Source organism: Panthera onca, chromosome B2 (genome assembly GCF_046562875.1).
Source record: "Panthera onca isolate mPanOnc1 chromosome B2, mPanOnc1 haplotype 2, whole genome shotgun sequence".
Lineage (NCBI taxonomy): Eukaryota > Metazoa > Chordata > Mammalia > Carnivora > Felidae > Panthera > Panthera onca.
The window spans coordinates 74,540,566-74,563,030 of NC_138343.1; the positions used below are offsets into that span (position 1 = coordinate 74,540,566).

The 22,465-nt window shown below is 37.0% G+C and overlaps 1 protein-coding gene across 1 annotated transcript in view; it reads right to left on the minus strand.

Annotated features, from left to right (window-relative positions):
* ME1 (malic enzyme 1) overlaps positions 1-22,465 on the minus strand; it is a 190,553-nt gene that overhangs the window by 45,327 nt on the left and 122,761 nt on the right. The window contains exon 7 of the mRNA XM_060616066.3: positions 4,580-4,689. Coding sequence (XP_060472049.3) covers positions 4,580-4,689 — 110 coding nt within the window. The remainder of the gene's footprint in view (positions 1-4,579; positions 4,690-22,465) is intronic.

Here is a 22,465-nt window from a genome sequence, read left to right on the forward strand (position 1 = left end):
TTAAGAATAGTACAAATATAATGCTGCGTTTTACAAATCGCCTTGACTATTTTGTCTGGATGTGCCTTTTCTTCTGAAATTAATGTTAACTTTCTATTGTTACTTCATCAGTACATGATTTTTTCGGAAAAAAATAATAATTAGAAAGGTTTTTATTTATTGTTCAACTTTACCATCTTAATATGTTGGTCAATGTCTGTTAACAATCCCGTGATGTGAAATTTTAATTCTGGCAATGAGTTTGAAAAGTTACTTTTAATACTTAAGGCCTACACTTTCTAATATGAGACAAATATATTCTAAATGTCTTTGTTCTTTATTATAATAATCTAAAAGCTCAATTCAATTTTTATTATATATATCATTCTTTTAAAATATTTGCTTTGATTCACAAGAATATACATGCTTTTAAAAAAGATCATTTATGATCAGAGAATAATTGAAAAAATAATATTGCAACAATAATGTTAATAATACATAAATAATGTTAACAATACTATTAATAACAATAAGTATCCTTATCTAAACAGACATTCTACCAAAGAAGATACACAAATGGCCAATAGGTACAGGAAAACGTGCTCAACATCACTAATCATCACAGAAATGCAAATCAAAACCATACGAGGTATCACTTTGCACCTGTTAGAAGGGTTATTACCAGACACAAGAAGTAACAAGTGTTGGCAAGGATGTGGAGACAAGAGAACTCTGGTGCACCACTGGTGGAAAGTAAATTGGTGCGGCCACTATGAAAAAAAGTATAGAGATTCTTCAAAAAATTAAAGATAAAACTACCATATGATCCAGCAATTTCTCTTCTGGGTATTTATCTAAAAGGAATGAAATCACTATCTTGAAAAGATTATCTGCAACCCCATGTTCATTGCAATATTATTTACAATTGCCAAGACATGGAAAAAGTCTAAAATGTCCATCGATGGATGAATGAATTAAAAAAATGTGATACACACACACACACACACACACACACACACACACTGGAATATTATTCAGCCATAAGAAAAGAAGGAAATCCTAATATCTGCAACAACAGAAATGGATCTTGAGGGTATGAGGCTAAGTGAAATAAGTCAGATGGAGAAAGACAAATACTCACTCATATGTGGAATCTAAAACAAAACCAAAACCAAAACCAAAAAGCCAAATTCATAGAGAACAGATTGGTGGCTCCCAGAGGCTGGGGTTGGGAACTGGGCAAAAGGCATGAAGGTTTTCAAAAGGTACAAATTTCTAGTTATAAAATAACTAAGTCCTGGGGCATGTGGGTGTTTCAAGTCGGTTAAGCATCCAACTTTGCCTCATGTCATGATCTCAAGGTTAGTGAATTCGAGCCCCGCTTCTGGCTCTCTGCTGTCAGCATGGAGCTTGCTTCAGATATTCTGTTCCCCTCTCTCTCTGCCCCTCCCCTGCTTGTGTTCTTTCTCTCTCTCTCCTTCTCAAAATGAATAAACATTTAAAAGTAAATAAACAAACAAATAAATAAGTCCTGCAGATGTCATGTACAGCCTGGTGACATACTGTATTGTGTATCTGGAAGTTGCTAAGAGTAAATTTTAAAAGTTCTTGTCACAAGAAACTGTAACTATACATGGTGATAGGTGTTAACTTACTGTGGCAGTCATTTTGCAATATACATATACCAAATCATTATATTGCACTTAAAACTAATAGTGTTACATGCCAATTATATCTCCATTAAAATAATAAACACATATTTAAAATAAATAAATATCCTTGTACATTTGCTTTACATACTTTTACTTGCTCAGGATAAATTTCTACAAATGGAATTGTCGGCTCAAAGAGCCGTAGACTTTTAAGGTTTTTGACACATACTGCCTTCCCAAGAGTTGCACCAGTTTATATTTCCACCATCGATATATGAGTGCTCATCTTCTTACAGCATCGTTAACAGTTGGGATTACTATAGAAAATCTTTGCCAGCTTGATACAGAAAATCAGTTTTTCATTTGCTTTTTAATATGCTTTTTAAAACTTAGTGGTGTTAAACTCTGAAGCATGTTTTCTGGCCAACAGTCTTCCTTCTTTTGTGAAAAGTCCGTTCTATCATGTCTGATTTTTGGTCTTTTCAATTATCAAAGCATTTAGGATAAGATTAGGCTATATTTGCCTTATTTTTAAAAAAATCCTAACAAATTTGTTTATTATGGCTGAATATTCTATGTAAAATATTTACAATGTTATGTTAGAGAACAGCCATTCCAGAGAGGGTATTATGAGAAGAAAAACCTCTTTTTGTCATTGATTTTAAATGACCAGAGGATGAGACCTTATTGTTTTGATCTGAATTTGCTGAATTCAGATTATAGAATTAAATGTCCAATTTCTTAACATATTTAACTGGCACATTTTTTCCAGTTAAAAATAATTATAATTAGAATGCATTAAGGTCCAAATCTCTATCTAAAACCAAAATCTCTATCATTTAAAATTATTTTAGATTTAGATAAATTATAAGATTTTTAAAATCAAATACTTTTCATAAAATATCTTTAAATAACACATCTGTTAAAAAAAAGAAAAGAAAAGAAATGAAAAAAGTTCTCCCCAGGGTCCAGTGTGAAACATTTATTTACATGGTAAGGCTGTAATGGCTACATAATTATTTTCCTTGGCACTGGAATGCAATTTCTATGCCCACAGTGGGGAAAGTATTACTTTGTGGGCAAAATGGTAAAAACATAAGGTTAAAAAGGTAAAATAGAAACATATGGGGATAATGTGTCACTAAGGACACTATTTTGGTATGGAGAAATGCACAAAATGATTTCGTTGTTTCTAATCAGAACCCCAATAACTTGCCAAAAGTTTTCTCTAGTCAGAGATTGGGCCCATTTTTCTCAAATCTGTCTTTTTGTTGGCTAAGGCAGTCATACTCTAAAATTCCTATGTGTAAAGAGGTAAACATGCAGATTTTATTTTAGGACAGATTTGCTGGGGTGAAAAATTAGTTATTTAATGCCTCCACTGTGGTGACCCGCTGGGTGGAGTGGGGAATATTCTGTTGTGGACACTCCAGAGCAATTCCACATGCAATACTCTTGGCCTTGACTTAAGTAAGCATCTGCCTCAGATTTCTTGTGCTCCTGACTTTAATTCTGATGCAGCCTAGGCCTTGACCTCTAAATTCTGACTAAGTCGATAGGAGCTCTGACCCTAATTCCAAACTGCTCATTTGGTTTGATAATTTGGATTTAGCACTGTTTGTCTTAAACTGAACTCTGATGCCTATTAATTCTGTGTATTGATTCAAAAGTATGTAATATCAGTCTGTAAAGATGGATATTTCTGTGGGACCCACAAAATCCAAAGATAAGAATATTAAAGAAAGGATAGTTTTTTCAGCAGTGAATATGGCTATTTTTTTTTTTAAGATTTAAAGTAATCTTTACGCCCAATGTGGGGCTTGAACTCACAACCTTAAGATCGAGAGTCAGTGCTCTACCAACTGAGCCAGCCAGACGCCCCTAATGTGACTATTTTAGAGACCACTACAAAATTAACTGGTCAGTGACCCAGTCACTGGTCTACAAAATCTGTCTGCAGCACCAAAAGCACGCTATCACTATATATGTATCTTCAAGTTATAGCTATAATAGAGCTATAGTGCTGTAAAATTAGATTCTTTACTTCCCTTTTGAATTTCTCCAAATATTCACTTCTCATGAATAAATATTCAAGAAGAAATTTAAATAAAAAAGAAAGAAAATAAAGTTGAAGTAACGTATAGCAGCATCTTTATCACGAAAATGATACTACAGTAACCATGTGATTAACATCACAAAGGATTTGGGGGAAAGAAAGACTCAACCAATTGCTTTAGTATGCCTCAAAAGGTACAGAGGCTCATTATTTTTAAACACATTATATTCATATAGTTATGTCACAATACAGAATTTAAGCATAGTGAATTTTAAGTTATATTTGTAAAGTACAACTCAGTTCAGAGGGTATTTTCACACATAATTACTTGTCCTCAATATAAACTCTATGAATAGACAAACATTATTAGCATCCTTGTCTTACATTTAAACTCTTCTTAGACCACCTCATTTCCAATAGCATTCAACATCTTATTTCACATTGGCTGTCTTCCTGCTAAGTTCCCCGTTGGCACTTATCACCACTCAGATCTAATGCTTCTTTCAAATACTACATTAGAATACCTCACTCATGGTCTACAACCTCCTACCTTTCCAGGTTGTTCAATTTTCCCCATTATGCCGATTCTTTCATTTTAAACATCCAATTTATTATTTTTTTTAAGTTTACTTATGTTTTAAAGAGGGGGAGACTGAGAATCCCAAGCAGGCTTGGCGCTGTCAGTGCAGAGCCCAACGAGGGGCTCTATGTGGAGCTGGAACTCACGAACCCTAAGATCATGACTTAAGTCAAAACCCAGACTCGGAGGCTTAACAGACTGAGGTGCCACCCAGGTGCCCCCTATTACACACATTCTTTAACCTCATGGGAATATCTGGGCCCTTTTGCCCTATGCATTCTGTATCTTCACTTCCTTCCCTATCCAGCTTACCTTGAATATCATCATTGAATGTGCAATACTGGTTTTGATATTTCTTCAGGAGACGAAATGCATTTATATTGGCAAAATCTTCAAATTGAATAAGGCAATTCATCCCATACCTATGGGACAAAACATTCACTTTAGAAGAGGTTCATGAAATAACATAAAAATAAACCTCTGAAATCAGTCTACAGAAAAGATAAAACCTTTTCTTTTAAAGGTTCTATTTTGCTACTTAGTGTAAGTATGTAATACAATGTCTGTTCAGCAAATATTCACTGCATACTTAGTACAGAAAAAGCATTGTGTTGGCATTGTGAAATAATACAAAACTGAGAAAAATAAGGTCCCTATCATTGAAGAATTTAAAATTTAGTAATTTTTAGAAAGTTTTTGAAAAAATAGAAAGTAACATAAAAGCGTTATAAACAAGCAATTATAGATGTTGAGAGGACAGATATTACTTCGGGCTGGAATCACAGACCTGGTAATAAATGAACTGAGTTGTTGGGGTTTTTTTAATGTTTATTTATTTTTGAGAGAGAGAGAGACAGAGACAGAGTGTGAGCAGGGGAGGGGCAGAGAGAGAGGGAGACACAGAATCTGAAGCAGGCTCCATGCTCTGAGCTGTCAGCACAGAGCCCAACCCGGGGCTTGAACCCACAAACTATGAGTTCATGACCCGAGCCGAAGTCAGATACTTAACCAACTGAGCCACCTAGGTGCCCACAAATGAACTGAGTTTTAAGGAACAGAGATGTAGGTTTTTATAAGCCAGGTAAATACCAGAAGCAACATGAGATGCAAATTGAGAAAGAAAAAAATTTTCAAAAAATAGCAAGAAACCCTATTTGGCTATAATGTGGTGATACATGTAAGGGTGTACTAAAAATAAGGTCAGAATTTTATATTGGAAACCTTAAAATTCTAGCCTAGGATTCTGGTTTTTATTCTATATTAATGGCCAAACACTGAAAGGCTTTGAGCTTTGAAGTATATTGGACAGATTTTTACTTCTGATATTAATAGCTTACTTGTCTGACCCCTTATATGATCATCCACCTGGGTAACCTATCCAAAGCAAGAGGAATTAACATTATTGATAACCCAGGATTCTAAGAGTTGCCAGAGAAAGCCATATAGCCATGCCTTGCCACTACAGTTATATGGTCTCCAACCTTGGCTAGATTCCCACTGCCACCCTACATGTGATTCCTCTTATTTGTTCTTGGTCAGCTTCCACTTCCATTATACCCAGTGGCTATTCCCAAGCTTTCCCAATCCTTTAAAATCTTGACCTCTTCACATGTCTCCCACATCTGGCATAGTGAGGGCATAATACATGATCTCCCTCAACTGTGCCCCCCACCCCGACCCCGACCTCTATCTTTAGCTTCATTCTTCAGGCATCAGTGGACAAGGTATTCCTCCTCCTCTTCAAGGTACCTCACCACAGGTGCCACATTCTCACTCCCTTCTTCTCAGTTAGCTCCCTCCCTTGTACTTGTAACTTCTTCTAGAGAAGTTCCATCCTCTCACCTGATTGAGTTTGAATCTCTCATTAAAGGGAAAAAGTTCTCTCTTGACCCCATGTTTTTCCTAATGTGCTTGAAATAGTAGTTTATAGTTCATCTCTTATTTATTTCTCAGTCCCCTGGAGTTTCCTATCTACCCTCGTCATTCTAGTAAAATTGTTGTTCTCAAGTTAAAATATTTCCTGACTAAATCTAATGAACACTATTATCAATCTTTAATTTACCAGACCTCTTTGCTGCATTGCCACTAATCTGTTTGTCTTTTTTCTTGAAATTCTATTCCCCAGCCTTCTGAAATGTCATACTTTTCTGTGCCTTCTCCTAAATTTGTGATTATTTCTTCTTTCTACTTTGTGGCATCCTTAGCACCTAAACATTGGTGTTTTCTACTACTCTGTCATTGGCTACTGTGTATGAGCATGTGTGTATCCTATAAAATCTCAATCCTGCTTATGGCTTTCATTATCAACCATATATACTGACTCCCAAATGTGCATCCCTAGTCTGTTCCTATCAACTTCAGATATGCATATCCCACAACCAGCTGGATAATTTTACTTGAACGTACCTCTAACTAGAAAATCCACAATTAAATTCATTATTTTCCCACAGTACCTATAAGTGCACAACAAGTTTTTGTTGGAAGAAGGTAACTTATAGATATCTTCTAATTCCTGATTTTAATACCACATCCCTTCGTCATGACAAAATCAAAGCTATAGTTCCTTATCTTTCTTCCCCCATGATGCCAATTTTTTCAGAAGAGAGGGTGATAAACTTCCCTCATTTCTCACTTCTTGTCAATATTTTGCCAATAATTCAAAGGCCATCTCAAACTTTGCAGAAGAGGTCTTTCCTTATCCAACCAAATACTTTGTGAATCAGTTATTTTTCTTCCATTGTGGTAATTTATATATTATTATATTTGCCCTTGGTGGAGAATCTTTTTCAATCACCATTAAATTCATAGGGGAAACTGGTTTCCGAATTTTTATTGATTGATTGATTCACTGATTCCTAGTGAAGTCCAACATCTTTTTTTATGTCATTTGGTCATTTGTAATCCTTTCTGTCAGATTATGTTTTTTGGCTCTATTCTTACGTTCCTTTATTATTTCATAAGAACTCTTTACATAATATGTTAAGAATATTAACTTGTTATATATGTTGCATATGGTTTCCCTACTCTAGTATATTGTGCCATTAATCATTTACAATGTCCGTTTGTTTTCACAAAAGGAATTTAAAATTTTTATGTTGTCAGATCTCTCTTTTTCTTTACAGTTTCTGCCCTTGACAGTCTTCTTACTACAGTCTTCTCTACATTTAAATATTAATCAAAAATTTCTTCTGGTGATATCATAGATTTAGGAAATAATCTCTATATCTGGTATTATTTTTTTACTGTTTGGATGTAGTTTTAAAAAAAATTTTTTTAATGTTTATTTATTTTTGACAGAGACAGAGCATGAGCGGGGGAGGGGCAGAGAGAGAGGGAGACACAGAATCCGAAGCAGGCTCCAGGCTCTGAGCTGTCAGCACAGAGCCTGACGCAGGGCTCAAACTCACAGACCGCAAGATCATGACCTGAGCCGAAGTGGGACACTCAATCGACTGAGCCACCCAGGCACCCCTGAATGTATTCTTTTTTTTAAAAAGATATTCAAAATTTCTATTTTCTATATAATTCATTCAACTATGTCAGAACTATTTATTTAATAGCCATCATTTCCTCTCAACACCTGTAATCAAATACTATATTCTGATATATAGCAGGGTTGGTTTCTGTGCTTTTCCTTTTATTTATTTTTTATATATAATTTATTGTCAAAGTGGTTTCCATACAACACCCAGTGAGTGCTCATCCCAACAGGTGCCCTCCTCAATGCCCATCACCCACTTTCCCCTTTCCCCCACCCCCCATCAACCCTCAGTTTGTTCTCTGTATTTAAGAGTCTCTTATGACTTGCCTCCTTCCCTCTCTGTAACTTTTTTTTTCCCCCTTCCCCTCCCCCCTGGTCTTCTGTTAAGTTTCTCAGGATCCACCTAAGAGTGAAAACATACGGTATCTGTCTTTCTCTGTATGACTTATTTCACTTAGCATAATACTCTCCAGTTCCATCCACATTGCTACAAATGGCCAGATTTCATTCTTTCTCATTGCCAAGTAGTATTCCATTGTATATATAAACCACATCTTCTTTAGCCATTCGTCAGTTGATGCACATTTAGGCTCTTTCCATAATTTGGCTATTGTTGAAAGTGCCCTATGCATCAGCACTCCTGTATACCTTGGGTAAATTCCTAGCAGTGCTATTGCTGGGCCATAGGGTAGATCTATTTTTAGCTTTTTGAGGAACCTCCACACTGTTTTCCAGAGCGGCTGCATCAGTTTGCATTCCCACCAACAGTGCAAGAGGGTTCCTGTTTCTCCACATACTCGCCAGCATGTATAGTTTCCTGACTTGTTCATTTTAGCCACTCTGACTGGCGAGAGGTGGTATCTCCACGTGGTTTTGATTTGTATTTCCCTGTTAAAGAGTGACGTTGATGTGCTTTTCCTTTTATTCTACTGATGCTAATGACAACAAATATTTTTTCACTTTAAAGCAATATGCATATATGTCTGTACATACTTGCTTACTCTTTACAACCATTCTATGAGGCAAGTAGTATTATTATTCTTATCTTACACATGAGAAAAACAGGCACAGCTTGTTGATACTTCCTGGTAATAACAGTCCAATAGCAACGATTAGGGTACTAATCTCTTTATCCAGAAAAAAATGACTCTGTTTTAATTACTACAGTTCTTAAATGTCTTTATTTTTTTTTTTATTTTTAATGTTTATTTTTGAGAGAGAGAGAGAGAAAGAGCACAAGCAGGGGAGGGGCAGAGGGAAAGAGGCAGACACAGAATCTGAAGCAAGCTTCAGGCTCTGAGCTGTCAGCACAGAGCCCGACGCGGGACTCGAACTCACAAACTGCGAGATCATGACCTGAGCCAAAGTCGGCGCTTAACAGACTGAGGCACCCAGGCACGCCTAAATATCTTTAATATTTAACAATATTATTTATCTCTCATCTTTCTCTTTATGTATCCACTTGGCTGTGGCAATGGTTTAAAAACACAGCCTTTAGAGTCAGTGCTCTTAGGGTGTAATCTTGTTCTCCACACTCATTCTGTATTCTTAACTGTGCTGTGCCTCTGTAGCTCTACTAGAATAAATGAGAATAATGAGAATAAAATATTATCATAAGGTTGTTATCAGGATTAAGTGGTAAATGTAAGTTCTCGATGTGTGAAGACAGGTACATGAGTGCCCTATAATGTGAAATAATTTTCACTTAACAGGAACAATAGAAGCCACAGATAGTGGGTATCTTCAAGTGCCTAAGAGAAAATAACTGTCATCCTAGAACAGAATATCTATCAAAGCCATTCTTCAAAAGGTTGAATTATGCATCAACTATACTTCAATAAAAAAAGAAATGTAAGTAAGAAAAATTCTTTTTAAGTAAGGTTGAAACAAAGACATCTTTCGATAAATAGAAACCCAAAGACTTCAACTAAAGGAACTTTTCATGGGTAGAAAGAAAATAATCCCACAAAAAAGTTTATGATATAATAAAACAGTAAAATATAATAACAATAAACTTTTATCCATATAAAATAGTAAAGAGGAATAAAGCATGACACATTGAGGAGGCTGGGAAAATTTTTCTTCAAACGGCAACAATAAAGCAGAACAAATCCTTCAAAATCATCATTTCAGTGCTCTGGAAATCAACTTAAGGCAAAAGGAGCAAAAATTTAAAAGTAACATGTGGGAGTGGGGTCAAATCTTGAAAGGAACATACAATTTTTAGGCTCCTTATATATATGATGCCATTCTAGGAAACTCTTTAGCTAGCTTTCTTAAAAATTACTAAGATGTTTTTCAGAACGGACAAAAGCATTTCTATGGTTATAAACTACTGCTTTTCTTTTACAACCTTAGCAAAGAAGCAAACTTTGTGGTAGCAACGGATTATCCCAAACACAAATATCAGTTGATAATCATCTGGTGTTTATAAAGGCTCCTTCCCCACTTCTCTGGTTTCTACACAGGCCTTTAGAAAGTAAAGGCTGCATGCTTTCAGACAGTGCCCTCCCTCATACAGTCTGCCCCTGATGTGTCATGTACAGATGGCTAGCAGCATTAGATGATCTGTCATTATGTTCAGAAGCAGCAGAACCTTGTGGTCTCCATATGTGAGGAGGAATCAGAGCCTTTTCGGTTCTATTCCCGGATCTACTACTTACTTGGGTTCTGCGGTTTTGGACTTGTTACAATTTCTCTGTGGTTAAAATGAAATCCCCACAATATGGTTTGCCTTCAGTGTTTAGGACACAGTGTGGTCAGGCTTTATGTTTATAATATTTTCTAACTATAATCTACCAGTTATAGGTAGTAAAATCCTACAAAAGATACTTTATCATTTACAGAAGTTTATTTTAGAATTATCCCCTGGAGAATACAGCATATCTGTTTTATTTTCATGATTCTTCTGTACCTGGTAGTTAACTTTGATTTGACTCTTAAAGATTTAGAGAGAGGGAGATCCTGGATTCATCTTGTGATACAGCATCCTGCATCATATAATGAAAGAAAACCATGTAAGAGATATTTTGTTCCACATTGACCAACCTTGTCACTACGAAATTATAAGTAGTGGAACACAAGGAAGCTAGCCAACTCGATTCTACATAACTATGAAAAGAACCTACTATTTTATGATCAAAGTATCACATAAAATAGTGGGTGTAAATGGTTTTAAAAGTTGACAGAAATACCACCCATAAAATTAACCTGTAAAAACTGGTGGCACTGTTTTCTCTGGTAGCACTGTTAAATCACAGAAAATTTCATTACAGTGACTAATCATTACATCTAACAGTGAGTGGCAGGCACTGTGCTCCACTCTTTATGTGGATTGTGTCATTCAATTCTCTCAGCAATGAGGAAGGTAGATATGACCCATTTTACAGATGAAGAAACTGAAGCTCAGAGAGATTAAGGGCCATAGCAGAGTGCATACTGCTAATAATTGGTAGGGTCTGGGCTGAACTGCAGGGCCCATAGTTTTAACTACTATATGTACCGGCTCTCATAGAGCACCAATGTCATGATCGACTCAATGAAGTGAACAGTGTATTTATTAGTAAAAAGACTGCATTGATAAAATAAAGGAGTTATAGTTTTATAAAACTAGCAATGATGTATAAAAACATCATTTGTACATATTCAATATACTAGGTATTTTTATTATAGAAAGTATATAAACAGATATTGGTGAAAACAATTAGATTTTCTTTGATTATAAACTATTAAGAATTCACTGTAATCATGTCAACCAAGCACATTTTGATTTTCCCTGAGAGATATAGTAACATGTGGTTCTTTTAGGACTTACTACATACATGGCACTATGCAGTATTTAAGATCTAAAACACTTTAGTTCTGATTGGCACCTTAGATCTAATTTTTTACAAATCATTCACTTTTACTAGTGTCACTGAGGTCTGACAGTGCTCAAAGAATTAAACAGCAAATAGGACTCATGGATCTTGTGCTTAACATGCTCACAGTCATGGGGCGCCTGGGTGGCACTCGGTTAATCATCCGACTTCAGCTCAGGTCATGATCTCACAGTTTGTGACTCCCAGCCTCATGTCAGGCTCTGTGCAGGCAGCTTGGAGCCTGGAGCCTGTTTCAGATTCTGTGTTTCCCTCTCTCTCTGCCCCTCCCCCCCCCCCCTCTCTCTCTCTCTCTCTCTCTCTAACATAAACATTAAAAAAATAAATAAAATAAAAAAATAAATAAATAAAATGCTCACAGTCTCATTGGGAAGACAAAGGAAAAAAGCAAAAATTTAAAGGTTCAGGTTAAAGGGAAAATCAGGGGCACACAAAGAGATCACTATAGGATTTAGGGAAGACAATATGAATTAGAGGAAGCTTAGGTTGGGCCCTTGATTTAAGGGCCCTCATTTAAGATTTAAATGAGGTAAAGAGCTGGGTGGGGAATAAAATCATAGAGACCTCAAAGTTTGTGCTAGAGGACACTGAGCACATGGGTTTGAGGAACCTCAGAGATCAGGACTGGTCACTGAGTTTCAGATTATGAATACTCTAGAATTCTAGGATAAGTAATTTTAAATTCATGAGGCTCTCCCTGGACATTTAATGCTTCCTTGTAGGAACTGAGAACAGAAAATTGTTCACTCTCCTGTTTGTTTATTTTGTTTAATGTTTATTTGTTTATTTTGCACACGCAAGAGAGAACTAGGGGAGAGCAGGGGAGGGACAGAGAAAGTCGGATACTGAACCACACAGGCGCTCCTCCCTTGTTAGTTCATTGTGATATGGCTCCATTTCCTACTACTTTACTTCTTCATCATTGTGTAACACTTAGATATTCCTCTCATTTCTTTAATCACCCCTTCTATTATATATTGCTGACACTTCTTAATTATCCCCTGTGAGAGTGGAGGTTATAAAGATTCAGCAATAATCATCCATTCTTTCTGTTCTTTTGCCTCTATAATCTTCCCCTTATCAAGTTTACCTATTCTTAGGGACTCATTAATCAACTTTAGACAAATGACTTCTAAATCTCATCTCTGTTGCTGATCTTTCAAAGTTCCAACTCTCTGTTGCCAAAATGATAGTAAGAAAGACTTGGAGAAATGCCATATTACGGATCTTTTTTTTTTTTTCTTTAAATGAGAAATAACTGTTCAAGATGTTTTTATATATTGTCATTCTTACTCTGTAATGGATTTCTGTAAAAATGTCTATAGTATCCAAAAACCCACAACTCTTTTATATCTAGGACAACCAAAAGTCACACGCAAAATTGAGTCATTTTGTTTAGATGTTGACTGCTTCTCAGGAAAATAGCAGCTTGTGAGATTGTGAGTTCCTTAAAATTCAACAAATTCAAAAGTTGCATTTATAACTAAAATCTCCACTTAGTATATTTTACTAAAAAGCATTTTAAAAGATACTTCTTGCCTCTAGAATCAGTGCACTCTTTTCCTTTAAGATTTAACTTAATATATAAATCTAAAACTTCTGAAAATTCTGTTTGTTTGGTTTTTTTTTTACAAAACTTGCTATCCAAATTCCCTATTTCTATCATTGGTACCACCAATGGCAAAGAACTATAGGCATTTTCCGTTTTGCCTTCCACCTTCCATCCCAGTGGTCAAGTTCTCTTAAGCCTTCTTCTTTTATAAAATTGTTATGCTTTCTATTGTAAGTGCCTCAACTCAAGTTTGGGCTCTTTGGATCACATCAATGCAACAGTATCACAATCTCCTGATTAATCTCCTTGCTTTTGTTTCCTTTCCCACTGAAGTAATTTACATGCTAAAAAAATTTTTGTCATGGCATTTTAAATAGGTACTGTGTGATGGTATCTCATCTAACCTAATCTCTGCTATTCTCAAAAAGAAATCTTATCCTTCCTTTCTTCCCTTATTTATTAATTTATCAAATAACATACCGAGTGCCTACTAGAGGCTGAAATTATTCTAAGTGCTGTTGACACATTCCTGTCCTCACAAAATTTATAATCTTGTGGAGGATACAGTAAATAGGAGATTACAATGCAGTGTGGTAAGGGCTATAATGGAGGAAATTTAGGGTGCCAAAATGCAGAGCAGGGGCACCTATCTAGTATTAAGGGGATTAGGAGAGGCTTTGTCGAGGAAGCTAAAGCCTGAAGGATGAGTAGGAATTTACCAAGTTAACAAAAAGGGGAAGAATTTGTGAGGCAGAAAGAACATACTCTAAGGCCCAGGGCTAAAATAAGTCAATGTCATGTTCCAGGAACTGAAATAAATTAAATATGACTGAATCATAGTGTTTACAGGGAAAGAGACAAGAATTAAGGCTAGAGAGGTAAACAGGGTCAGATTAAACAGGGCCTCTAACCGGTATATTTGACGTAAGATTGGGATGTTAAACCGGAGCGTGACATGATAATTTCCACTTTAGACCCACTTCGGTGGTCAGGCTGAAAAACGGTTATCAGAGGGGCAGGACTAGAGCAGGAGGCTTACTTAAGAGGCTGCTGCAAAACCCCAGCCTTGCACCCAGAAACGAGAATGGGGACAGGGACAAGTCGATGGGTCTGAGAAATATTTATGATAGAATTAAAGTATCAGGTGAAAAGAAGCAGCTGATGAAAAAGAAAAAAATCAAGAATGAATTCCAAATTTATAGCTTGGACAACTTGGTAAAGGATGGATTATATTAAAAAATAGGAGGGGCACCTGGGTGGCTCGGTCAGTTGAGCGTCTGACTTCGGCTCAGGTCATGATCTCACAGTCCGTGGGTTCGAGCCCCGCATCGGGCTCTGTGCTGACAGCTCAGAGCCTGGAGCCTGTTTCAGATTCTGTGTCTCCCTCTCTCTGTGACCCTCCCCCGTTCATGCTCTGTCTCTCTCTGTCTCAAAAATAAATAAAACGTTAAAAAAAAAATTTTTTTTAAAAAAATAGGAAACCTCAGGAGAAGCAAAAGGTTCAATAAGGAAGATTCTGAGTTCAGCTTTGGATAACTGCTTTTGAGCAACCACAGAGATATGCAAGCAAAGGAAGTTGTCATAAAAAATTAAGATGTAGGACTTCAGTATTTTAGAGTTTGAACAGCTGTGGGGGAAGATAAGGCCCATGATACCGCCATGAATCTCAAGTGATGTGGTACTAAAGGCCATTAGAAATGAAGATCTTAAGAACAAGAAAGTCCAACGTACAAGAAAAATCATCAACATGAAAGTTAAAGGAGGCTGAGAATAAGACTTTAAAAACAGGCAATAATTTGGGGACAGTGGTTAAGAAACTGGAAGAAGATATGGGGCACCTGGGCGGCTCAGTCAGTTAAGTGTCCGACTTCGGCTCAGGTCATGATCTTGCGGTTCCTGAGTTCAAGCCCTGCGTCAGGCTCTGTGCTGACAGCTCGGAGCTTGGAGGCTGCTTCTGATTCTGTGTCTCCCTCTCTCTCTCTGCCCCTCCCCAGCTTGCTCTCTCTCTTTCTCTCTCTCAAAAATGAATAAACATTAAAAATTTTTTAAAAAGAAAAAAAAACTGGGAGAAGATAGAGATATGATAAACCTGATTGACATAAACATCAAAGAAGCTTGTTGGGGGCAGGAAGCTTACATAAGGATGGAAGACTGGTCGTGTGAAGAAAGGGACAGAGGAGAGAAGACATTGATTTCATCTCCCAACCCTAAAACATTGTGTGAACCAGTGACCATTACTGTTTGAAAGCACTACATGAAAAGTGGATGTCTTTTTTTTTTTTTTAAGGTTTTAGTTTTAGCCAATCTCTATACCCAATGTAGGGCTCAAACTCACAAACCCAAGATTAAGAGTCACCTGCTCCACCAACTGAGCCAGCCAGGTGGCTGTCTTAATGAGTCTTAAATGGAAAATGGAAGTTAAATGAACTTAAAGTGGAACTTAAAAAGTGGAAGTCTTATGACAGACATGTTGACATAAAGCAAGAAGGTCAAGGGAACATTCAGGGAGAAACTGAGGACATCAGAGAGCCTTTTATTAAGGAATAGATTTCCACAGATAGTGGAAAGGTTTGAGAGGGAGGAGGTATTGGAAGTTTGGCTTAGTGGGGCTGAAACACAAAGCATGAAGTATGAAAAGGCACATACGTTGTGAAAAAATATATAGAAATGAACAAATGACATGTTATTTTTACATTTTAACAATTTACATTTTAATAGGAGACCAATTATAGCAATGATGCGAAGGAAGATTTTCTAAGAATTATGTCCAGAGGCCACGGATGGACTGCAAAGGTGGAGTGTGGACAGATGGGTATATGGGAGGAGCTATAAGGTTGGTCCTCAATTGTCTCTCCAATTTGAGGGCAGCAGGGATACAGGCTGAAATGCTCAGGACAGTTTGGGCTCTAACGGACCAACCTGTGCTTCTACAGACCACTGTACTGTGATCTTCCACTTCTAGTCTGCATCATTTCTTTGGGTCAGAATGCCTTCATATAAAGGATGCAGAAACTTAGAAAATGTTTTTATAAACTCCATCCGCAAATTTACCACAGACAATTAAAGGTCTCCTCAAATGCAGGTTCCAGTAAATACCTTATCCCCAGCCTCAATCATGTCATTTATTTCTGCAGTTTGAATCACTAAATCAGTCTATGTCTCCTTCTCAATTTAGTCTAAATCAAACTGTTTATTTCTAACTTGCACAAAACACCAGGGATCAAGTTCTGAGCAAGAGAACTGTAGGTTACTTTGCTTAGAGTCCTAAGATTTTCAAACTAGAAAGATCCTTAGACACAATTTAGCAACAGATAATGCCCAGGAATGCTGAATGATACCCAAGATCACAGGAACAGACACATCAGTGCATACTGCCACCTAAGAGAAAAGACACAAAAGCCAAGTACATGGTACTTACGATGCTAATAGACAGTAAAATCCACTAGAAATCTAGTAAATCTACTAAAATCAGTTCCATTGTTTTATTTATTTTTTTTTATTTTTATTTTTATTTTTTTATTTTTTAATATATGAAATTTACTGTCAAATTGGTTTCCATACAACACCCAGTGCTCATCCCAAAAGGTGCCCTCCTCAATACCCATCACCCACCCTGCCCTCCCTCCCACCCTGCCCTCCCTCCCACCCCCCATCAACCCTCAGTTTGTTCTCAGTTTTTAACAGTCTCTTATGCTTTGGCTCTCTCCCACTCTAACCTCTTTTTTTTTTTTTTTTTTTTTTTTTTCTCCTTCCCCTCCCCCATGGGTTTCTGTTATGTTTCTCAGGATCCACATAAGAGTGAAACCATATGGTATCTGTCTTTCTCTGTATGGCTTATTTCACTTAGCATCACACTCTCCAGTTCCATCCATGTTGCTACAAAAGGCCATATTTCATTTTTTCTCATTGCCACGTAGTATTCCATTGTGTATATAAACCACAATTTTTTTTTTTTTTTTTAATATATGAAATTTACTGTCAAATTGGTTTCCATACAACACCCAGTGCTCATCCCAAAAGGTGCCCTCCTCAATACCCATCACCCACCCTGCCCTCCCTCCCACCCCCCATCAACCCTCAGTTTGTTCTCAGTTTTTAACAGTCTCTAATGCTTTGGCTCTCTCCCACTCTAACCTCTTTTTTTTTTTTCCTTCCCCTCCCCCATGGGTTTCTGTTAAGTTTCTCAGGATCCACATAAGAGTGAAACCATATGGTATCTGTCTTTCTCTGTATGGCTTATTTCACTTAGCATCACACTCTCCAGTTCCATCCATGTTGCTACAAAAGGCCATATTTCATTTTTTCTCATTGCCACGTAGTATTCCATTGTGTATATAAACCACAATTTCTTTATCCATTCATCAGTTGATGGACATTTAGGCTCTTTCCATAATTTGGCTATTGTTGAGAGTGCCGCTATAAACATTGGGGTACAGGTGCCCCTATGCATCAGTACTCCTGTATCCCTTGGATAAATTCCTAGCAGTGCTATTGCTGGGTCATAGGGTAGGTCTATTTTTAATTTTCTGAGGAACCTCCACACTGCTTTCCAGAGCGGCTGCACCAATTTGCATTCCCACCAACAGTGCAAGAGGGTTCCTGTTTCTCCACATCCTCTCCAGCATCTATAGTCTCCTGATTTCTTCATTTTGGCCACTCTGACTGGCGTGAGGTGGTATCTGAGTGTGGTTTTGATTTGTATTTCCCTGATAAGGAGCGACGTTGAACATCTTTTCATGTGCCTGTTGGCCATCCGGATGTCTTCTTTAGAGAAGTGTCTATTCATGTTTTCTGCCCATTTCTTCACTGGGTTATTTGTTTTTCGGGTGTGGAGTTTGATGAGCTCTTTATAGATTTTGGATACTAGCCCTTTGTCCGATGTGTCATTTGCAAATATCTTTTCCCATTCCGTTGTAAACCACAATTTCTTTATCCATTCATCAGTTGATGGACATTTAGGTTCTTTCCATAATTTGGCTATTGTTGAGAGTGCCGCTATAAACATTGGGGTACAGGTGCCCCTATGCATCAGTACTCCTGTATCCCTTGGATAAATTCCTAGCAGTGCTATTGCTGGGTCATAGGGTAGGTCTATTTTTAATTTTCTGAGGAACCTCCACACTGCTTTCCAGAGCGGCTGCACCAATTTGCATTCCCACCAACAGTGCAAGAGGGTTCCTGTTTCTCCACATCCTCTCCAGCATCTATAGTCTCCTGATTTCTTCATTTTGGCCACTCTGACTGGCGTGAGGTGGTATCTGAGTGTGGTTTTGATTTGTATTTCCCTGATAAGGAGCGACGTTGAACATCTTTTCATGTGCCTGTTGGCCATCCGGATATCTTCTTTGGAAAAATGCTTGTTCAGGTCTCTGCCCATTTTTTAATAGAATTGTTTGTTTTGGTGTTGAGTTGTGTAAGTTCTTTATATATTTTGGATATTAACCTCTTCTCAAATATATCATTTGCAAATATCTTCTCCCATTCATGTGAATAACTTTTAGATATGCACCTATTGTTTCACTACTAAATACCTACATTTATATTTTGATAAAATATCTTAATCATAGAGAAGAGCATTAGAGAATAATATTAGCTAACATGTAAGTGCTCCCTACACAATTTTGTGAAATGTTAACATTTATTTCAGACCAAAAAAGGGCCACATATCACTGAAACCTGTTCTGCCCCTACTTGATCCCACCTCCTTCAGGTGACCACTCTCTCAAATTTGGTGCTTATCATGTCCATGCATACTATACTTTTTACTACAAATGTATGACATGAAAAGCAAACCTGGTATTGTTTTTGAGCTTTATATACATGAATAGCTGTATATTAATCTGATGGTGTTGAATGGTATCTGACTCTTAGGAAATGCCACCTTAGTACCATTATTAACAGCTCAGGGTGAGTAGACTGAACTGTCTCCTTTTGCAATTTTTTCCTCAATTCTGTAATTCTTAGATATATTAATGTGGACATATGAAGAAGTAGTTCATTCCATTTTTATGTACTGTACAATACTGTATGCTATATATATGGCACAATTTATCAATTCTCCTTGTTGATGGACATTTAAATTGCTTTCAGTTTTTCACTACTGCAAACAACGCTGCTCTGAAAATTTCTGGGCATGTCTCCTTATGAACAAATTTCTCTGGGATGCAAATGCCATACAGTAGGCTATGGCAATCCTAATTACACACCAAAGTGTTTTATGAATTTACACTCTTGAAAGCAATGTACATATTCATCCACAGCCTCACAAACATTTAGCATTGTCAGATTTAAACATTTTTGCCAATCTGATGGATGTGACATGATACTTGACGTCTATGAAATGACAATATGGTGCTAAGCAGCCATGGAAACATGCTGCTTGGACTGACCTTCAAGAAAGAACTTGCCTAAGGATGCAGTTGGACAGCTGCCTCCAGCCACAATAGTTTAAGATCAGATGCAGCATTCCATCCACAGCCATGCTCTTCCCAGGGAGTCCCCAGTCAATTATTGAGCACAGCAGTAATACTAAGGCCAGGTCATTTATACTCAAGGTGAACTCATGTAACAAGCAATCTTGGCTCTGGAGTTCCCCATTAGGTTGGCTGAGACTTTGTCAGATACATATTACAGTCAGAGGTTCTCTCTGCCCGATTTGCTTCCCAGATATGCATTATGGTATTAAGGCTTTTCCTGTCCAATCCTCCCTCCTTGTTAATGCTTCACAAGCATTACCCCTAATATAGTTCTCACACTTCAATGCCAAGTCAGGAACTACTTCATAGAAACTGATATGGTGTATAGATTAGAGCTCAAACCTGTACAGAATCAAACTGTTTCTAAGTTGGGCAGGTTATTTAATTACCCTATACCTTAGTTTCCTCATCTCTGAAGTGGGAATAATAATACTATCTGCCTTAAAGGTTTGAGGGAATTAAATTAACATAAGCCCTTGGAACAACCTCTGGCACATAATAAACACTCAATAAATACCAGTTTGGGTGTTATCTGGGTGGCTCGGTCAGTTAAGTGTCCGACTTCGGCTCAGGTCATGATCTCACGGTTCCTGAGTCTGAGCCCGACATTGAGCTCTGCGCTGACAGCTCAGAGCCTGGAGCCTGCTTCAGATTCTGCCTCCCTCTCTCTCTCTGTCCCTCCCCTGCTCATGCTCGGTCTCTCCTCTCTCTCAAAAGTAAATAAACATTGGGGCGCCTGGGTGGCTCAGTCGGTTGAGCGTCCGACTTCAGCCCAGGTCATGATCTCGCAGTCCGTGGGTTCGAGCCCCGCATCGGGCTCTGTGCTGACAGCTCGGAGCCCGGAGCCTGTTTCAGATTCTGTGTCTCCCTCTCTCTCTGACCCTCCCCTGTTCATGCTCTGTCTCTCTCTGTCTCAAAAATAAACATTAAAAAAAAATTTTTTTTAAGTAAATAAACATTAAAAAAATAAATAAATAAATAAATAAATATCAGTTTTTATTTGTCCGGTGTGATTTCCTTGTTTATCACCAGAGTTGTGATTAAGCTGGAGGATATTTGAAACCATAACTGAGTAAACAATGACCTGGGAATATTTATTGGTCCTTTCCTTAGATATGTGTGTGTGTGTGTGTTTAGGTAAGTGTTATTATAGCATGTGGGTAAAGGTAGGGTGATCTCAAAATACTCAGTGATAACAAATAGTTCTGGTCTTATTGTCTTTATCAATGATAAATCTGTATTCTAGAACTTGTTCCTCTAGCATTTGTGTTTTGATTTTTTTTTTCCTCATAATAAATTACATATACAGGTAATGCTAAGGAATGCTAACTCTTATGAGGCTTTGATTAAATGCCTTTTCTATCATAAAGTGCAGTATACATTTGGATTTTATAGTCTACAAATCTTGGGACTGTTCGATTAGTTTCCTTTAAGGGTGATATTAAGAATCAATCAAATGATACATTAAAATTTCATGAGATAACGCAGATGTCAGAGCTAGTATTCTTTTTTAAATTGATTTTTTCCCTGAAATTATTTTCCCAGAAATGTCCACCAGTTTCTCCTTAATAATTTTTCTAAGATCTAGAGTAATTATACCCCAAATTAATCTATCTGTGAAGAAAGATCAAGAAAGAAGCTCAGTAACTAATGCATCTTCCTATACCCTTCTCCCCAAAGACCAGGTTAATGAGAATTTGGAAGAGCATTAGGTCTTTAAGAATGACCCAAACATTTATTGTAATTATGTTCCCTATCTTCTGTTTTAAAACTAGGAATTTGGCCAAATATAAACTTCTAGAATAAGTAGATGCTTATAAAAATAAAAGTCTTAACTTTGTGAAATATATTTTCTGTCTCATTCCAAACTTCTGTATTCCTTCAGAGCAAGAAAAATAACCTCTATATTATTCCCAAACCCCATGTGAAATGTATACCCAGAGGTCTGGGCCTACAGATCTCTGTAACGAATTTGTGAAAATAGATCATATGTCTCATTCTTTAATCCACCCAATGGAAAAAACACCAGGATTGTGTACTAGAAAATAGTGCAGGAGCAAGTGATGGGAAGAGAAAAAAAAATTGTAAAATCTTGTTAGTAAAATAAGTGATATTATCATCCTTCAGTTGACTTGTATGATAAATTCCTACTGGGTTTTCTAAGACATATATGCTATTAAAATATATTTCTTATCAGACTGTATCTGCTTTTACATATTATAGTATAACTTATCTTCTAAATCACCACTCTTCATTTCTTTTTTAATTCTTAGCTGATCTCCAGAACAGATCAGGTTCCAGGTTTCTGGGTAAATGAGCAATGATCAAAACCCCTCTTCTCTCTAAAATTCCTTCAAAATTAAAAAAAAAAAATAGCTTGATCTTTATGCAGGACAAATCCTATTAATCATTAAACTTTCTTCTGAGTAAAGCAATCACCACTCTGGTTAGTGACTAGAAACATCTAAGAAACTGGGTTTCTCAGAACCATGTGCTACAGCAAGATAACTGGGATTTTCCAAACATAGCAGTCCTTGACCAAGTGATTTTGAGAAACACTAGACAAAACAAGACAGGTCTTCAATCAGCATTTGGGAACTCAGAACTCTAACGTACTATTGCGAACTGATAATCTCTAAGAGGCTGCATAATATGTGAACTTATCATTCTTATTTAACTAGAAAATACCAGTTCATAGCCCAAAAAGTGTTGAAAAGAATACTGAAAGACCAAGCATGAGCAACTCTTAAGATACGGTTAGGAAAATCCCCGAGCTGTTTAACAGTTTATGATAAAGATCAAAATCTGTAA